Genomic DNA, 18,953 nt, shown 5'->3' on the forward strand with positions numbered 1-18,953 from the left:
AGTTTTCACTGACTGAGCAGCACTTCTCATGACCATTAAACTGACTTTAAATGTTCACCATTAACATGCAGCCTTGCACAAGTGTTGTCTGAATAAAGTGGAGTATAAAATGGAGTAAAGTGTTTGATTTTGACAGTTAATTCTTGACAAAACAATCTCAGCTTTTCATGCGCTGACTCCATATGGTGATGTGGTCAAAAGCTCCAGAACAAGCGACTAAGTGGCCATTGAGTGGAGGCTGTTTTTTTAAAGAATTTTCCATTTAAGCACATGCTGTCAGCTATCGCTCTTAGAAAAAGAAAAGCCAACCGGTGTGAGACACGTTCTCTCCTGACAGCAGGCTGAAGGAGGAAACTCTGCCTTCTTCTTGACTTTTACGGAGCCGCTTGTGTGTTTGCGTTCGTCGGGCTGTGCATGCCAGGTACACAGCCGGGCCTTTTTCCTGCAGTCTCTGCATACAGAAACCTGGAGGAGTGTGGGGGGGGGGGTGCTGAGCTGCGAGCGGATGAGGAAAGGGATATAAATAAATGAATGGTAGGGGGGGAAAGAAAGAACACAGAGGGTGGAGGAAGCTGAATTAGACACAAGAAAGCTTCTTGCATTCTGACACAGCAGTGGCCTCCTGCTGCGTGTGTGTGAATGTGTGCACTAGTGCTGCAGACACACCAACAGTTTCTTCACCATTTTCTTCCAGTCACACACACGCACACGCGCAGGCACACGCACACGCGCAGGCATACATGCACACCATCAACACCCTGAGAGGACTGGTGAGCTCACAGTGGCACCATCTGTCTCTCGAGTCAAGCAGGAATACAGGCCTGTAAGAGTGGATTAACACCCATCTCAGCTCTGTGTGTGTGTGTGTGTGTGCGTGCATGCGTGTGTGTGTGTACCTGTTGTTATCTTATGATGACAAACACTTCCTCGCTGTATTGGGCCTCAGGAGTGAAGCTTGTTTTGTTCTTTATCTATATTTGCTGATAATAATGAGATAATTTTGCCGTTCGTCAAACAGCTGGATGTCCTCGTCTTCGTCTTCCTCTCCTCTAACATACAGCCGCCGTAGGCAACACCTCAACACAGACATCCAAACGACTCCCAGCTCATAATTTGGCAGGTCCAGTCAGGGCGCAGAGCCCCCGAGGGGAACCGCTGCTGCGTGTGACGTAGTTAATGTCAGAATAATGTGAAACTTTATTGATCCCTGCAGGGGAATTTTTGCGGTTGGGCTCCATCGGGGGCGTCTGAGAGCAGAGTCAGCCGCAGCTCTGCACTGTGGAACTGGGATGGATTAATTTACCGAGTTGTTCAAGGACGTTTCAGCAGGGCAGATGTCAGCTGACGCTTCATCTCTCGGGATAAAAATATGTTAATATTGGTTGTTTTTGTTCTCTGCTTTGCTTTGTCTTTAGGTCTCAGTTTATATAATAATTTGTCAAGCTCAGATTTATGAGGAATCTCACTAAACTGTACCTTTATAGTACATAAACTACAGTAACATACTATTAAAATGTTCTCTTTTTCGTTTCGTTTCCAGCGTTCATGCTAAAATACATAAAATTTGTTGACTTTTGTCCTCACTGTGCCACAACAACACAGTTCCTTTTACCAGACAATCACTCAACGCATCTGTAACTAATTACTAATTTTCAGTAACTTAAATAAGTTTTACTTAAAACAAACTGCCATACTGGTGAACTTCCTCCAATGAGATGCTAACTCCTGATCCTGGAAATGCTCAGCTAACTGTAGATAGTAAGCTAGTTAGCCACACATGCTAACAATCTACAGACTGTTAGAGCAGATGAAGATGATGTTCTGTCCAGTAATTATATTATTTTTGGTTTAGAAAAAAAAAAACACACCACCCTCCAAACTCTTTAAATACTCTTGACATTACTGCTGCCGCATCTCAACAGGCCTGCAGTGCCTAGTTTACATTGCTAAGCTGTGATTGGACAGTTGCCATTTGGGGAGGGGCTTTAGAGAACAGCCATTCTGTGCGTTGCAATTTCAGATGCATGAGAAGAACAGGCTTGGATGTATCACTGTAAACGTGTGTGTGAGGGCAGACAGGAGTCATGTCAGGGTGTGTTTGTGTGTGTGTTCCTCATCAAACGTTAATGAGGTCCACCGTGGTAGTACAGTGACTTGGCGGGGGGGTGTCATTCCCATGTGGGCTGATGTGCATATCGCTGACTGCAGTCCAAGTCAGATAAAGCACGTTGTGACTGTGGCTGGAGAACACGAGCGCTTCATGTAAAACACCGTCTGATTGGTCGAGCGTGACCTCACATGTGCTGGATTCTGTGTTGAGCAACACGTCGTAGTTGGAAACGAAGCCCGACAAAGCGACAGATTGATTATGGACTGAAACAAACCATTGTGGAGCCGTAATTGGAAACGTTTTATCACTTCAGTTGCCCTTCTGGCTCTTTAACATTCAATCAGCCTGTAATAAGGTGACATTTGCGGTGCCGCAGGTCACATAAATGTCACATGTTCCTTCGCTGATTGAGGAACACGCTGCCGCGAGTTGTTTTTGGTTAGAGGAAATCAAATTACACCGCGTTCCGAATTATTATGCACAATCCGTTTCTGTTTCCCAAGTCTGTTTTTTCCTAAACAGTCAATAAAATTAAGGATGTTTTTTATCCTCAACAATTATATTATAACATGGATGTTAATACAAGCAAAACTATTGATGATGACAACATTTTGCCAAGAATTCGTTCTTTTGGAAGAGAAATCTGCCTGCATTTGTTGCATGAAAAGGCTATTTTTCAAGTTAAATTCAGTTTAAATAAAAGAAACATGAAGCTAAATATGAATGTGCATCCTCTGATCCACTGAGCTTGTTAGTCCAGGCACAGCTTCTGCCTCTATTTCCTTTGAGGATGCCAGTGTTGCTTCTCCTGCAGCCCACCCTTACAGATCTTCATTCTGAGCCCACCGCAGACGTTTCTCACTGGGCAGGAGGAGCTGAATGCAGCTTTACACACACCTGCAAGCGTCTGCATCAAGAGGCTCTTGGGCCTCCAGAGACACCATCAGATTCAAATGCCTGTTTTATAGCTGCCCCTTTTAACACTATTAGTTTGACCAACAGAAACTTTCCTTCAGCCTTTATTTGACCGAAGTCATCTGTGCTCTGAATCACACACAAATCTTTAAATGGTTCAAGGATTTCTCTCAGGTTTTTCTTGAAATATCAAGTGTTTTCATGCCTTTTGCAAGACAGGCAAAAACTGAAAGCGAGGTGAACTGAAATCCTGCTGATACGTCATAGTAATTTGGATCACAGTGCAGATATTTCGCACAGCTCATAAGATCTTCCGTCTCTCCTTCAGATCATCGTCCTGTGGAACTGTGACAAGCCTCTACCTGCCAAGCACCGCTGGCCTGCCACCTCAGTGCCCGTCATCGTCATCGAGGGAGAGAATAAGGTGAGCCTCAACGCGCACACTCGAAGGCGCGATCGCTATCTTCACTAATTACGCAGCTCATCTCATGCAGATTCTCCAAATGTAAAGCTACTGTATCTCAGCGCATTTTATTCAGTCTGAGAGTTTCTGGGAGTTAATGAGTTTCGATTTGTGCCGCACTGATTCCATTAAAGGACAGTTTGTGTGGTTTTAATTAAAGCTCAGTAATGGGAATAATATACATCGAGAGGCTAATGCATATTGTTAGGAAAGATAAGGAGGCAATAAAGCACATATGCACAGTGGCTTTTGTTTTTAATGCGTTTATTGCTGTTTGTTCTTTACTTTAATCGCAATGAAGTATCTAATTAACTGAAGAAGGTGACAAAATCTCTCTGGAGGAATAAGTTACAGTTCACGCACTAAACTCATGCACAGAAAACAGCCTCCTGCACTGATTTAATTATGTTTCAGGTTTGATTTTTTTTTTTTTAAATGTGTCTAATAACTCACCATCCTCACGTCCAAGCAGCCGTTCAAAACTCGTAATGACAAAATCTGTGTTTTCAGAGACGCGGCTGAGGATTATTATAAAGACGTGCTGATTGTTACCTGTTTAGTGAATGATGAAATAGAGAAGTCAGAATGTTAAATGTCAAATGAAACAGAGAGAAATGGCAAATCCTCACAGTTGAGAAGCTGAAACGGGAGAATTTTGAGCATTTTTTTCTTGATGAGCGAATGAAACAAATGTCAAAATAGCGACAATTAACTTTGTGCTCGTTGACTCGTTGGTTAATCGGCTCCATCTTTCGGCTTTCGTGTTATTGTTTCTTCCCTCGGAAACCTTTTCACAAAATCTTTTCAAGTACGCAGAAGAAAAAAAGGCTTAAACATGACTCAGGGCTTTGAAAACTAAATGAAATGTGCATAGACGTAATGGGTTTTTTTACGCGTGGGCGTCAATTTTCTCAGCGTGTCGGTTCAGAGATCCTTTGTTTTTGCCTCTGTTCTTATGACTGACACTGTCGTAAGAGACGCTGTCTCTTCTCTGAGCAGTTAACCCTCCGGTCAGATCTAACCCGCAGCCCCGAGCCACGAGCGCGCCTCAGTGGCATTTATTATGACAACCTTATTAAGCTTTCACGCTGAAGACTCTGCCCTGTCGAAGGGGGTTGCTGTGTACACGTTGACCTCCCTGTGACCTCCCCTTGTCAACGTCAAAGGTCAGATGCGGACGCACGGGCCGATGTTTGCCTCTGGAGACTGATCCGGGCTCAGTTTCACATTAAACGAGCCCCCGTTTAAGGTCGTTTTTGAGGAAAAGGAAACAGGATCCGGCCGCTCATCTGTATTCCCAGACACCGGACTCATCCTCGCTCCCCCTGCAGCTCGCGAGGACTAAACTTCACCTGCCAATCAGACAAAGTGCTTTTCACATCAGTGTCAGTCACCCGGCGGTAGGCTGGGTTTATGGTTTACCTCTCCCCGTGGCTCTGAGTGGTTTCTCGCAAGCTGTCAATCACAGCGGGAGGGCTGCGAGGGTAGCTGTGTGACCGTGAAGAGCGAGCAGAACAGGCTTAGTGTACAGACGTTGTGTGTGTGTGTGTGTGTGTGTGTGTGGACGTGTTACTTTCGTTGTGGGGGCATAAATCTGTTTACACAGTCACATTGTGGGGACTCTGCTCCCTTCTCATAATGTAAATCATTAGATTTTAGGGTGAAGACTGGGGTTAAGGTTAGGGTTATGGTTAAGGGAAGCGTCCAGGAAATGAATGGAAGTCTATGTAATGTCCCCAAAAGTGATGGAAACGACTGTGTGTTGGTGTGTGTGTGTGCATGTGTGTGTGTGCGCCAGGCAGCCTGTGGTTTGTTGTGGTTGTGGCAGGTTCTGTTTACTGTGGCGAGCCAAGCTGTGTTCCTCCACCCCACAGAGCGAGAGAGAGAGGGTTTTTCATCCCTTTCGCCTTTATCGCTGCCACTTTCTCTCGTATCCCCTCTCTCTTTCATCCCCTCTCTCACTCACAGATCCTCTGTTTCTTTCCCTCTTCATCATTTCGTGTTCTCCCCGCTTCTCTCCTTTCGCCTCAGCTCTTTTTATTGCACAGGACCATTTTAGAAATACTGAGGTCATGAGTCCTAAGTTTCCCCCATGCAGCCCCTTCCTCCTAATTTATACAATGATTTAGGTGTCTTATATTTTATTTCTTCCATCAACATTTCCAAAATGAAACAAATTCAAAATGCCAGGAATAACAAAATACCCAAAGTCCCTTATGCACTTATTTATTTATTGTTGACCAAAAAGAAATCAAATTTTAATACGCCTCGTCTAAAAATACCAGACTACAAGCTCCCAGTATGGGTGCGCTTTAAATTGTATAATTAAAATGTCCCTGCAGGTTTCTAAAAACCGCAGAGTCCCAGAAAAGAAATGGTCGCAACACTCCTGACTGTCCTTCATGTCCTCACTTATTCCTCCTGCCGTCCTGCAGCAGAAATACAATCCTTATTCCAAAAAAGTTGGGATAACTTGCTAATCCTTTTTCATATATACTCAATTGAAAACAGCACAGACACAGACAATATATTTAATGTTTTGCCTCATCAACTTGATGTGGAAGGCTCCAAAAACACCTGTTTGATCATTCCACAGGTAAGCAGGTTGATTGGTAACAGGTGATAGATCATGATTGGGTATGAACGGGGCATCCTGGAGAGGCTCAGTCAGAGGATGGAGCGAGGTTCACCACTTTGATCTGTTTTTATTCCCTATTTCTGGATCTGATTCTGATATTTTCATCAGTTCTAACTACGTGTCATGCTAACTTTGTGGGACACATGGACTCCAGTAAAGACATTAGAGGAAGCAGCACAAGCCTCCTAAAAGCTTTCCAGTTTTACATAATACATAGTTTTCCTCACTCACACACAAAAACAAATGTGTATTAATCCGCATCTGAAAGTAGTCCCACATTAGTTTGATCACCTCAGTGCCCAGCGCTTTCAGGAACTGACTGAGGCTTTTTTTAAAAATGAAATGACACGTTTGTGAGCTGTTTTTAAAGGTTTACGTCTTCAGGAGGAACGAATGAGGTTGCAGCCGAGAGGCACAAACACGATAGCATTGTTAGTTTGGATCTTTTCACAGGGATTTGTTGACAGTCACCGGTCTCATCCTCTAACAGTCGTCCTCTCCGTCTCTCCGGCACGGTGGCCAAGAAGATGGTTTATGACGCTTGATTTAAGCCTTGTGATAATCCCAGCAGCGCTTAATATGGTTTGCAAACACTGGTGGTCCTCCTCTCTCCTTTCACGTCCTCCTCCTCTGCTGCTGTCCTGTCGAGAGGAGGTGAAGCGCTGGAGGCGGATTCCTGCTGCAAGAGCTCACATTCCTGGAGAGCAGCAGGCAGCCCCAGGCTAATATGTCACACTTCTAACATTACAAACCATCTGGGGGTTGGAAACACCAGCCTCTCATCCTGTCTTTGTCTTTTTTCTATCTCTTCCTCTTTTTGCTGTTTGTCTCATTGTCACACTTCCACCCCTCCCGTCTCCTCTCGTGCTCTCTCTCTCTCTCCAGTTCTTCTTTGCTGGTGTTGTCTCTGACACGTTATGCTGAAAAACAAGTGGAAAACAAGGAGCGGAGAGACGGGATTGTTTTGTTTCTCTCCTTATGCCCGCAGGAAATTACAGCAGTAACGATGATACTTGAAATGAGAGGGAGGGTGCCGCTTCTCCTCTTCCCTCTCGACTCTCATTTTCCCTCTCCCTTTCTTCGTCTGTAAATACAGCTGCCACTCACACACCTCGGCTCCTCCGCCCTGGAACATTATGAGCTGCAGTCAAAACTTTCAGCTGCCGTTGTCGCCGCTGGAGGGTTTTCGGAGAGAGGAGAAGTAGATGGCACTTGACCTCGCTGACAGTTCTCAGCTCTGTCAAGGCTCAGCTGCGTGGGGAGGTCGGAGCTGGAAATGCAGAGACGCACATGTAAAATTAAGCTCTGGAAATCTATGTTTTGACTTTATTTTGTGCTGCATAAACAGCGCACTGGCAGATAAGAAAAAGGCTATAGCAGGCTATAAAGGCATAACAGTATTAAAATCTTGCTTTGTTGCCTGTTTATAGTTGTCATTTTAACATCCAAAATGACCCATGTTTCTCCCACAGCAGTTCAATCATGAGCACATTTAAGTATGCAGTGGTATGCAGGTGTACCAGTATGAGATGAGAAAGAAAACCAACCAACATAATCCATCATCCTCTTGTACCATCAGGTCTGAAAAAAGAATAAATTCTCAGATTGAGCCCTTAAAACTGAATTTACATGGCTTAAATACAGCTTTGTTTGCTTATTATGTTGCTGATTGGTAGTTTTTAGACATTTATTCAACTACTATGCAAGTTAAATCTGCTTTTTTAAATGTAGATTTGTAAATAATATCAGTCTATAACATACTTCAACAAGCAAAGATTTGCAGATTAGTGCTGAAACAACCTGCAGAACATTGCAACAGAAAAAAAAAAACCCATTCCAAAAGAAGGATTTGTTGCTTTCCTCCAGTTCACATCATTGCAAACTTCATGCTCAGTGTAGTCTAATTGAACACCTGGTCGGCAGGTGCGGAGGAAGATGAAGAGAAAGCTTTGAAGTCCTGCTCACTTTTAGTTTATTAGAGATGCAGAGTTTCAGTTATGGACAATCACAAGTCATCAAATGCATAATTTGAAACAGCAACATCTTTATTCAGTAGCCACAAGCTGTAACAACCAATCACAAACACTAAAGAGAGTTCGGTGAATTTAAGGATGTTCTTGCTCAGGTGTTTGTGATTCTTCTTCCTGTGATTTCATACTTCACGTAATCGTAAAATGAGAGTTTTGGACTGTTAGTTCCCCATGGTCACTGGGGAATTTTGATGGGCATTTTTCCATATTTTATGACATTTTATGGTTGAAAGTAATCATTAGTTGTCTGCGGTGGAGTGGATAACACAGCTTGACATTAAAGCCATTTATTCGTGCATTTTCCGCGGGGTGAGTCGCTGCTCTCGACTGTAGGAGTGATGAAGACCTGTTGAGAGTTAGGTCACTCTGCTGGAGCGCAGCAGGCGGACAATGCCAGGTGTTTACAGAGAAAAGAGGTCAACACTGACTATTCTTAAATGTAAATGTAATGGCTTTCAGTGCAGGTGGTGTTTTAAAAGTGTTCTCACCGAGGCCTGACCTTCAGAGCTGTGCAGAATAAATGAACAAGAGGCTCTCCGGGCTGTTGGTGCGTGTACATTTAGATACCCCGTATCTGGATGTGTTTGTGTGTCTGCCATTAAAGCTGCGCAACTGTGAGCCGTTTCTTGTTTGTGTGGGAGGTTGCTTGAGTTCGAGCACACATCCAGTTTACAACACGCACACTCATCCTCAATGAGAAGCTGCTGTTTTCTCATCCCAGCGCTTTTCATCACAGCCAACACACCAAAGACTTCCTGTCTAAATATCCTCAAGATGTTGATCTTTCCATCCACCCACCAGGCCCCGGCCACCGTCACTCTCGCTGCTTCCAGTAAATATTCAAGGACCGTCATGTATTATACAGTTTGCTTTCATTTGCCGTTAAATATACATATTCAGTTTTCGACGGTGGCGGAGAGGAAAGGTAAATTTGTGCCATATGTGGGGCTCATGAGTCACGCTGCATGTGGCTGCATTTATGTGTTATTGATTTAAAATAGAAAGACGGCCCTGCGGCAGTAATGGAAACTTGTATCAGCACTCTATCACTGTTGGAAACAATGGGGAGCAGCATGCAGTAAAGCGTAGGTTATTGGCTTTTCTCCTCTTCTCTGAGCGCTGCTGTTTGTTCATGTCATGGCTTCTTGTCTCCCCTGAATCCCATGAATTTGTAGGAAATCATTAAAAATCTCTTCAGTAGAAAAGAGTTTTTACTGTAAAATTTATCTCAAGGCGAAGCTCCACATTAATTAATCTCAAGAAACAGAAATCTGCATATAAATGCAGAATCTGTAGGAAATATTGCTACTGGAAGCATTCTGGTTTCCGCTTGTAGTCCGAGTGCTGTTGACCAATCATGTTTGAGCAGGCTTTGGTCGTGTGCAGGTAAACAGTCCGCGTGGAGGGCAAAGGAGGCGGGATGCATTGGCCATCGTCTGATGATAACTTAGCTTTTTATCAGTTTTATTTTTAACCATCTGCAGTCATAAATAGATATCTGTGGATTGAGATTAGTCGCTAGTTGCTAATCAGACTGTAAACAATGTCTGAAGAAGAGGAAGTCTTCGCCTGGATGTCTGTGATCCAAATATCCGCTTGCTGCACCAGAAGCCCTGAAACACTGGCTGTTGTCTCCTGAGGATTAATCATCCTCGGACGCTGACGGGATCCAGAAGTGTCTCCAGGTTGAACAGTGGATCTCATTTCAAAGTCATGAGCTCTGGATAGTGACTGAAGGAATTAAGATGTCCGGGTGGCTGAGCTCATCCGTGAAGCAGTTCTAATCAATACTGTCGTATTGGATGGATCGCATGACTGGTTGTATGTGGAAGAGGTTACGAGTATTGATGACCTGTCACCAGACTCTGTGGTTCATCTCAGCTCTGCACACCGTTTTAACATCTCTCAGTTCATTGTTTTTTTGGTGCAGCTGTTAGCTGATAATTAGCTGATGACCAGAGTGGTGGAGAGTTGGTGGAGACCAAAAATGAAGCTAAAACAGTAAATACTGGATTTGTCAGTAATGCTAATGTCATGTTGCTCCATGTCGGCTTGAGGCTGTTAGTTAACAAGTTGGCTACATCAACATTAAAGGTGATGTCAGTGTTGTACATCCGGTATCCCATCATGCCTGGGAACGTCTTGGGAACCTCCAGCAGCTGAAGGATGTGGTTCAAGGAGAATTTCATGTAGGCTAGATTTATTTCACAATGACGCTCAGCATTGCTAAAAACAAACCCAAAAAAAAACAAATGTCTTTATTGTTAAACATTCCCAGATGTTTGATAAAACAGCCCATAATTGGGAGCAAAACCCAACAAAACAACCTGCAGTAATTTCGGATGACACGGAGCTATTAATGTTTCCAAGGAAACATTCAATGGAAGCTGTCATCTGTGTGAACAAACACCTCCGCACTGCTGGTTTGCAAAAATATGCAGTTTAATGAAAAACGGGGACAACGCGTACGAGATTTGAGGGTTTCATTCTTTCCTCTTCCAGCCTTCAGATCTGCGTTCGCGCCGCAACCTTTCTAATGATCACACATTAATGCTGTTTGAAGAGGGGAATCCAACTGTTCTCACTCTAACGATGCAGATTTAACCCTTCTGTTTCCCTCCGCAGGTGATGAGCAGTCGCTTCTTGCCCTACGAGACCATCGTGACCGACGCTGTCCTCAGCCTGGATGAAGACACAGTGCTGTCCACCACAGAGGTATCGTGTGATATAATAATATACAATAGAACAGAAAACTCTCTTTCTCTCGTTCTTTCTCCCTCGTCTCTGTCTCCATTGTCTGGTCCTCTTGAGACAAAACAAAGCCGCAAACTCCCCCCGTGTCCCAAATGCAACTCTGATTGTGTTTTTTCTCTCAATTTTTTATCTCTCTGTCTGTTTGTCCCTGGTGTTCTAAAGTTAAGCAGCTCGATTTTTAAATCGCTTAAACTACTCTAACTTTTACTCCCAGTGCTGTTACTTCCTCCCTCTTCTGTTCTGCCTTTCTCTCTCCTCCTCTCTTTCCTTTTCTTTCCATCTTCTCTGGCGCTTGTAATCGCACTGCACCTCCCCAGTCCCCAGTTTGAGCGCAGCGCTGTTATGGGCATTTTTTATTTTTTTTGTTCCTTGCGCTGCCGGGACTGTTCCCATTTTTCCCGGGGACGCGTTTTGGCGCGGCACCATGGGAAGCCAGATGCTGCTTTGAACAGTGTAGAATTAGATCTCATAAAGGCTGTTTGTGCGGAGGATCAAGATGGCAAGGCAGAGCTGGCATTGAAGGGAGAATCCAGCCCCCAAAAACCCAATCGACCCGTGTTTCTCCCATGAAGACAGTTGGATCACGAACATAAACATTTCCCGAAGTTTTAGAGCCCAGGGAACATTAATGCCTGCGCAAGTTAAAAAAAGAAATTCAGGCAAAAATACCATCACAGATTTCTGAACATGTATCCGCCCTTCCCATCAACCTTTGCAGCATTAAAGGGACATGAGTGGCATTTTTGAACTCTTTGGCCTCTAAACAGGCACAAAAAAAAAAAAAAGTTTCTAGTTAGTTTTACTTCAGCAGTTCTTTGTGGATTTTCCCAGTTTTTCTCTGTCCAACATGCAGACTTTTCCTGCAATATTTCCTTTTTTTCCCATTGCGTCTTCATTGTCATTAATCTTTCTTTCTCTCGCATTGAAAGCAAGAGCAAAACATTTTCCGAGCTCCTCTTTTCACCTTAAGGACTTGTTTTTATGCACAAATTCTGGCAGGAAGATAAAAATGACGTGTGTTTCATTGTGGATTTTGACACAGGAGTTCATTAATGTAGGCGCTCTCTCAGCGTCGTGTACTTTAGTAATATGTGTTGTAATGTGAAGCAGCGAGCTGTTTGTGGAGCCGCTGAGGCCTTTTTGATGTTTCCATCTAATTATTTGATTGAACGCTTTGATCGCCGCCACAGAAGTTGGCTGCCGGCAGCTGCTTAGGAAAGACTGCTTTGTGTTTGATGAGGTTTTGCCTCTGTTGTATTTTCACTGTGGCGTGTTTGAGTGTGCACTTCCTTTGTTAATTCTCCCTGTAGTCTTTCCTTCTGTTGTTTTTCGTACAAATATATACTGTACACAGTTTTTCAACTTGAATGATTATTTCAAAGAAAATGTTTTAGGCTTTAAATGTACTTTTCAAACTGTCTTGTAATAATATCTTTAGAAATGGGTGATGAATAATTTACTAATGCTTTATATATCAGTTATAATCCATTAATGAGTGTTTTTCGGGTTGCCAGGTTAGTGTCCCTTTGGCTGATATTCAGACTTCCTATTTTGGTAATAATACATTTATAAATGTTGGCATGTCATTAATAAATGCTTAACACTTTCTAATAAGCCACCAAGCTTAGAGTTGTAACTGTTAATAAGTTGTTTATAAAAGGATTTTTTTCCCAGATAATCTGCAGTTTTCTCCAGAATGTAGCACTTACGAAGGTCTACAGACTCAAATAATTAGAGCAGTATTGCGAACAACTGCCTTTGCCAGTGAATATGTGGAGAGACTGTGGAGCAGTTAAGCTAATTTTAAAAAGCAGATAATAAAGGATTTGGTTTAAAAAGTTAGTAAAATGGTTAAAACAGATTGTTGAACACAGGCTAATCGATAAATGTGACATAGCTTAGTGGTGGGTAAACGGTTGAAATAGTTAGCTACAAGTAGGCTAATGAAGAAATGTGAAAGAAGTTGAAATGAATGACAGTCTCGATGAAGGACTACTTGAGTTCATCTCACTGGACTGTGGGGGACATAATATGTTGGTAACCTCTGCACTATGTTGTCTCCTGATTAATTACATTTAAGAACCATCTATAAAGATAAACTCCATCTAAAGGGATTTTTCACAGCCTTGCAACCCAAAAGTTATTATCTGATAGCATTAAAACACAACTGAGGAAGGGTGAGTTATTAAGAGGTGGTACCCACGTGTTAAAATCAGTTTTTTTGTCTGTCCAGGTGGACTTTGCCTTCACCGTCTGGCAGAGCTTCCCAGAGCGAATCGTAGGTTACCCCGCTCGCAGCCACTTCTGGGACAGCAACAAGGAGCGCTGGGGCTACACATCCAAATGGACCAACGATTATTCGATGGTGCTGACTGGGGCCGCCATCTACCACAGGTACAGCACGCGCTTCACGTATGCGTCGTCTGATCTCCAAAACGTGGTTCCAGCACACTGTTTACCTCCATGTGAGGCGGTTCTCGCTGTTTCGCTCTGCTCTGCTGTTTTCTTTCATGCTTCTTACCTCTGTTCTGTTCCCCTTCTGTTATGCAGGGATCACAGCTTTGCTCTGCTCTGCTCTCCAGTGTTCAGTTGTCTTTCTTTTGATACAACACTTTGATGCAGTGATCTGTAGATTATGAAAGTAGGTGCGATGTTCAGCGTAGCACAGCCTCAGGAAACCAGTGTTTTGACACAAAGTATGTTTTATCCAAAAAATGTCAATTTGTCTGCTTCACAGTGCTCCATAGTTCCTGCGTTTAGTCATACTACAGCCCTGTCAGCTTCAATATGGCTTCACTCAGCTGTGATGGGAGCAGTCCATTAAGCGGAAGTCAGCCAATCACTGCAGCCAAACGCTTAATCACTTTCAATAAGTCAGTCGTTTAATCCATCCATGAACTCGAGCGATCGGTTTGGTGATGAATTCAGAGATCTATCCAAAGGCTTCAACCTGGAACGTAAAGGTGCCCAAAATTTGTGATGCATTTAAATGAAGTTGTCCCCACAGTTCTTTGTGACAGACGCTCTCTTCAGCCATCTTTAAAAGTCTGTGGGACCTTCACAGCGGCCTTTTCAGGCCTTAATCCAACAACAGTTTTCTTCAATATGTGCAAATGGGAAAAGTGTGGAGGAAATGAAGAAGAAAACACTGAAATTTAATGGGACCACATGATTTTATGGAGCTGAAAACTGGCCTGTGAGCGGCTGCTGTTGGGAAGAAAGACAGTTCTCAATTCTACCTGCTTCCTCTCGTCTCTCGCAGGTATTACCATCACCTGTACACCAACTACTTACCCACGAGTCTGAAGAGCATGGTGGACCAGCTGGCCAACTGCGAGGACATCCTGATGAACTTCCTGGTCTCTGCTGTCACCAAGCTGCCGCCCATCAAGGTCACACAGAAGAAACAGTACAAGGAGACCATGATGGGACAGGTGAGAGCTCTCATGACTGTTTTTTTTTTTTTGTTTGTTTGCTCTGATACACCAAAACAGGCCAGCTGCCAGTCGAGAGGATCAGTTTGCATTAAAGAAAAATGAATTACAGGATGTGACTGAACTAATAACAATCTTCCAACCTTGAAACAGACTTGTTATATAATGCACTTTGATTCCGTCCTCCTTTTCATAAACCCTGATTCATGCTGAAGCCAGTGTTGTTTTCTTCCCATCGTGTGTGTCACGGCCTTTCAGCTGGAGTGAACTCTTGCTGCTTTATGAGCAGCATGAATTATTCTCTAAAAATTCTTTGGTACGACCCAGGGGTAAACAGGACAAGTCACGTACAGCGCCGAGACAAAAGCACAGACAGGAGTCGCCTTGCGTCAGAGCTTCCAGTCAGGTTCCAGTCTCCCAGACGCAGAATACCATCCAGCTGATGATTTATGGAGAAACATTAATGTCAGCCGTCATTCAGTAATGGTTTTCTCTTGTCAGTGTCTGCAGTCGTTACTATGACTGAATGACAGACTGCTGCTGACTCTTATTGTCAGTCTTTGTCGTGTATTGAGAACGTCTCTCGTCCTCCAGTAATCTAAAGCAGAGGGTTTTAACCAGCGTCCCCCCACAGCTCTACAACATAGTACGCAGTACAGCATATTGGGTACTGTGACAGTGTTCCTGAATCTTCAGTGTTTATGTTGATTTTTAGCTATTTTAACTGTTTGCCAGTTACTTTTAGCTCATTATCCCAACTCTTTATTAACCACTTTAGGCCAATTACATCAACTGTTGTGCCATCAGTTTTCGCTATTTCAACGGTTTATCCGTTACTTTTAGCTAACTATTGCAACCGGTTATCCATTACTTTTAGCTATTTCAACCATTTACTCGTAACTTTCAGCTATTTCAACCGTTTACTCATAATTTTTAGCTAACTATTTCAACCGTTTATCCGTTACTTTTAGCTAACTATTTCAACTGTTTAGTCGTTACTTTTAGCTAACTATTTCAACCGGTCATCCGTTACTTTGGCTAACTATTTCAACCGTTCACTTGTTACTTTTAGCTATTTCAACCTTTTTTCAGTTACTTTTATCCAACTATTTCAACTGTTTACCCATTACTTTATGTAATGTCACATTTATTGCTGTGTTCAGCAATCTGTTTTAACCATTTTAAAAACTTGATCAGTTATTTATCAATGACTTGATCAATCAATGAGCTGTTTCAACTTCTCTGCTGTTGAACTGTTTATCCATAATTTTTAACTATTAATTTAAACTGTTAGTGTTGGATAATTTTCATCACTTACAGCAAATTATTTCAAATGTGTACCACATAAAAAACTGTGGATATATAAAATCAGAGTTTTTAATTTTTTTTGTCAACTCCACAATCTTTCCTATGACCCCAAGCACTAGCACAGTATTAGCTGTGGTACAATTACCTCATGGTTGGGTATCAGTGATCTAAAGCAATAATCATTCATAACATTGAACCAAAGTGATTAATAAAACAGATAATATGAGTCTAACATTGTTTATTCATCTTCCTCTTTCCCATTAGTCTTCGAGGGCTTCTCGCTGGGCCGATCCGGACCACTTTGCCCAGCGGCAAACCTGCATGAACAAGTTCGCCAGCTGGTTTGGCGCCATGCCGCTGGTCCACTCCCAGATGAGACTGGACCCCGTCTTGTTCAAGGACCAGGTCTCCATTCTCCGCAAGAAATACAGGGACATAGAGAGGCTCTGACAGGACCGGCGCCCCCTCGGGGGAGACCCCACGCAGGGGGAGACGCGAGAGAGAGACTCTGTGGAGAGTAGAAGGAGTAGTAGGACTACAGCAGGATGGACGGGGAGCGACACAGCTCTGTCTTCCACTCAGCACATTGCCAATGACCACAGCGCCGCTGCTGCCAGGACTTGACGAGGGAAGGGATGAATAGGAAACAAGCAGATGGCATTTGGATATGAAAAACACAAACAAAAACCGCAAACACAGACAGACAAAGAGGAGTACACAAACTGATGGACATGCCAAACAGTACTGTATGCTTTGCAAATGTGCAAACACGCAGCGCACACTACTGACGACGAGAACTCTTGGATAGAATATTTTTTTGTACAACGTGAACAAGGACGACATTGACTTTCCTGCGCTCTCGGCACATGTGCAGGACGGTAGAAGAGGGAAGGTGTCCGCGATCGCAAACCTAGCAACCCCGCCCACCATAAATCCTACCGGTCGCCCCTAGCAACCCTCCCCAGTCTGCATCAGGACGTTATACTGGACTCACTACCAAACCCCTGCTTTACAGCCCAGGAAACCCTGTTCTTTAGTTGATTTGATTTCTGTACAAATCAGCGCTCTGGTATCACTGTTGGCTCGTTCTCCTCTCTGAGAGGTTTGAAGCCGGAGCCTCGTCGGTTTAATATTTCTGTTCTGGAGGCAGAAAAGGTAAACGGCGGAGTCCGACCTGTTATTACAGCAGCCTGACGAGGTTTTTACAGCCAAGCAGCCGTTATTTCCTCAAATTCTCTGCTGTTTATACCCATCCTTGAGCCTGCAGTCTGAGGCATCCTGTCTGTCCTATCCTTGATGTGCTGATATGGCTTTTATAGCGTCTATCTGCTTCCCTGTTACCGCGAAGAGAAGTTAGAGAAACATCGTGTTTCATCCCCCATTTTCCTCTCATACACACCAAGGCAGTTGTACTTTCCTCATCTTTTTTTCCCCACTTACTTTCATCATCTTTTATTTCCCCGTTCAAACTCTCTGTACTTTCACTCTTCTGTGTGTGTGTGTATGTGTGTGTGTGTACAGAGCCTTGAAAAGTTGGCTCATCCAACCATAAGCTCAAGCGGAGTAGATTTTCCCTCCGTTGGAATGGGCGAAATGAACATTTCTGGATGAAATGGAGCAGAACGTTGCATTCTAACCCAAACTCGTTTCGCCCATTTATTTCTCCCTGCATGGCCTCGGAGCAGTAGCCTTACAGGGAGGAATGGAATAAGATTTCAGACCATAGCAGGTCTTTAGTGACCGGCGTCATTTCACAGGAGTGCTCGTAGAGATTTTTTAACGCTGAGCGCATCGGTGCCATTCTGACATCAGGGTCTGCCTTTATAATCGTTTATTGCACATCACGTTGCCTACATCAGTTTTGAAATGCCTAGATGCTCTCGCGTTGAAATATTCTAGTCATCAGCTCTCCTGCCACCGTTTCTATCCCTCCGTGACATATCAGCGGACCTGGAAGCCATTAAATTGACAAAAGATTTTCTCCTCCATTTGTCAGGCGCAGATACTGTATGTTCAGGCTTCAATTAGGTAAACCTATTTCATGTAGAGTGCTGTTTTATTCCCTGGGGACAAGCTGCTGATGAAACACTCGAACAATTATGGACCATTGTGTTGTGAAAGCAGTGACCCACGCACACGACCTGCTGGCTAATGCTAGCCTCGGGAGGAGAGCCTAAACACGCCCTCCTCCCCCGTGTGTCGCTTACTTACAGCAGCTGAAGCCACATCAAACCTCCTGACATCATGCACTTTTAACTGCTATTGGACAACCAGATCAAAATGCCAAAATAACTATCTATCTCACCCTTGATCAATCATTTCAAAGAGGAAATGTCTGCCTCGTAGCGGAGCTGCTACACGCTGTCATTAAGCCTGCGAGCAGCATGCGGCCGAGCGCGCCGGCAGTCCACTCTCACACTTAGTTCCCAAACACTTGAATGAAAGCAGCGTGCTTTTAGTGGCCTTTCCGTCAGGCAGGCATTCAGCGTAATGTCTCCTGCCAAAGCTGCTCAGTGCGTGTTAATCAGTAGCTGTCATCAGCATCGTCAGTATCAATCACACGTTCAGTTGCTGTTTTACTTTGTGGTTGTTTTTTGTTTCACTTTCTTCTTTGTGTAAAATGTATTGTAAAGCCTTTACAGTGTCAACACAGGTTCCTGTGCGTTCACGCCATGCTCATAAACCCTGTTTCATCATATCGTATCATATCACACCCAGCAGGACTGTCGTTTCTCTCCTCACGTCGCTGTTTTCAATATCATGTTTGTATTTACATTCTGGGACTTAAAGTTTGGAGTGTCGTTTGTTTGCCAGGAGAGATTTATGATCCGTTTAATGTTTGCTCATCTACAGTACGCCGTTCTGGGAAAAACGTGCTCCTCGCTCGGTCTGCATCTGGTTCCCATTTCATCTTCAGAGAACCATATTGTTTGAATCCATATCAAGCCTTTCATGTCTGATCATTCGAATCATTGTTGTCGATCGTCTCGAGAGAACCGCATCCCCCGGCTTTGCAGATACTTCACAAAAAAACAAAAAAAAAAAACCCACACCACCCATTTCAAATCCCTGCACTCTCAGCACTGTACATAGGCATATATTTATTTTTGGAAAAAAGAAAAAAAAGACTGTACAATTTGAGATGACGTGGCAAGAACATAAGACTGATCCTGCATCGCTGAGGGGAGTTAATGATATTTATTCAGTTTATTTTCTTCACGCTGTGTACATTAATCCACAAAGATGCCAATACACAGCTCGCATTATTTTTCACCCTGCATTGGTTTTCCAGGGAAACATA

At 43.5% G+C, this 18,953-nt stretch overlaps 1 protein-coding gene across 1 annotated transcript in view; it reads left to right on the forward strand.

The window, feature by feature from the left end:
- ext1b (exostosin glycosyltransferase 1b) overlaps positions 1-18,705 on the forward strand; it is a 111,968-nt gene extending 93,263 nt beyond the window's left edge. The window contains exons 7-11 of the mRNA XM_070984914.1: positions 3,354-3,449; positions 10,782-10,871; positions 13,144-13,304; positions 14,173-14,344; positions 15,917-18,705. Of these exons, the coding sequence (XP_070841015.1) occupies positions 3,354-3,449; positions 10,782-10,871; positions 13,144-13,304; positions 14,173-14,344; positions 15,917-16,102 (705 nt within the window). The 3' untranslated portion in view covers positions 16,103-18,705. The remainder of the gene's footprint in view (positions 1-3,353; positions 3,450-10,781; positions 10,872-13,143; positions 13,305-14,172; positions 14,345-15,916) is intronic.
- Positions 18,706-18,953: the final 248 nt, after the last annotated feature.

The sequence above is a fragment of the Chaetodon trifascialis genome, chromosome 17 (genome assembly GCF_039877785.1).
Source record: "Chaetodon trifascialis isolate fChaTrf1 chromosome 17, fChaTrf1.hap1, whole genome shotgun sequence".
NCBI lineage: Eukaryota > Metazoa > Chordata > Actinopteri > Chaetodontiformes > Chaetodontidae > Chaetodon > Chaetodon trifascialis.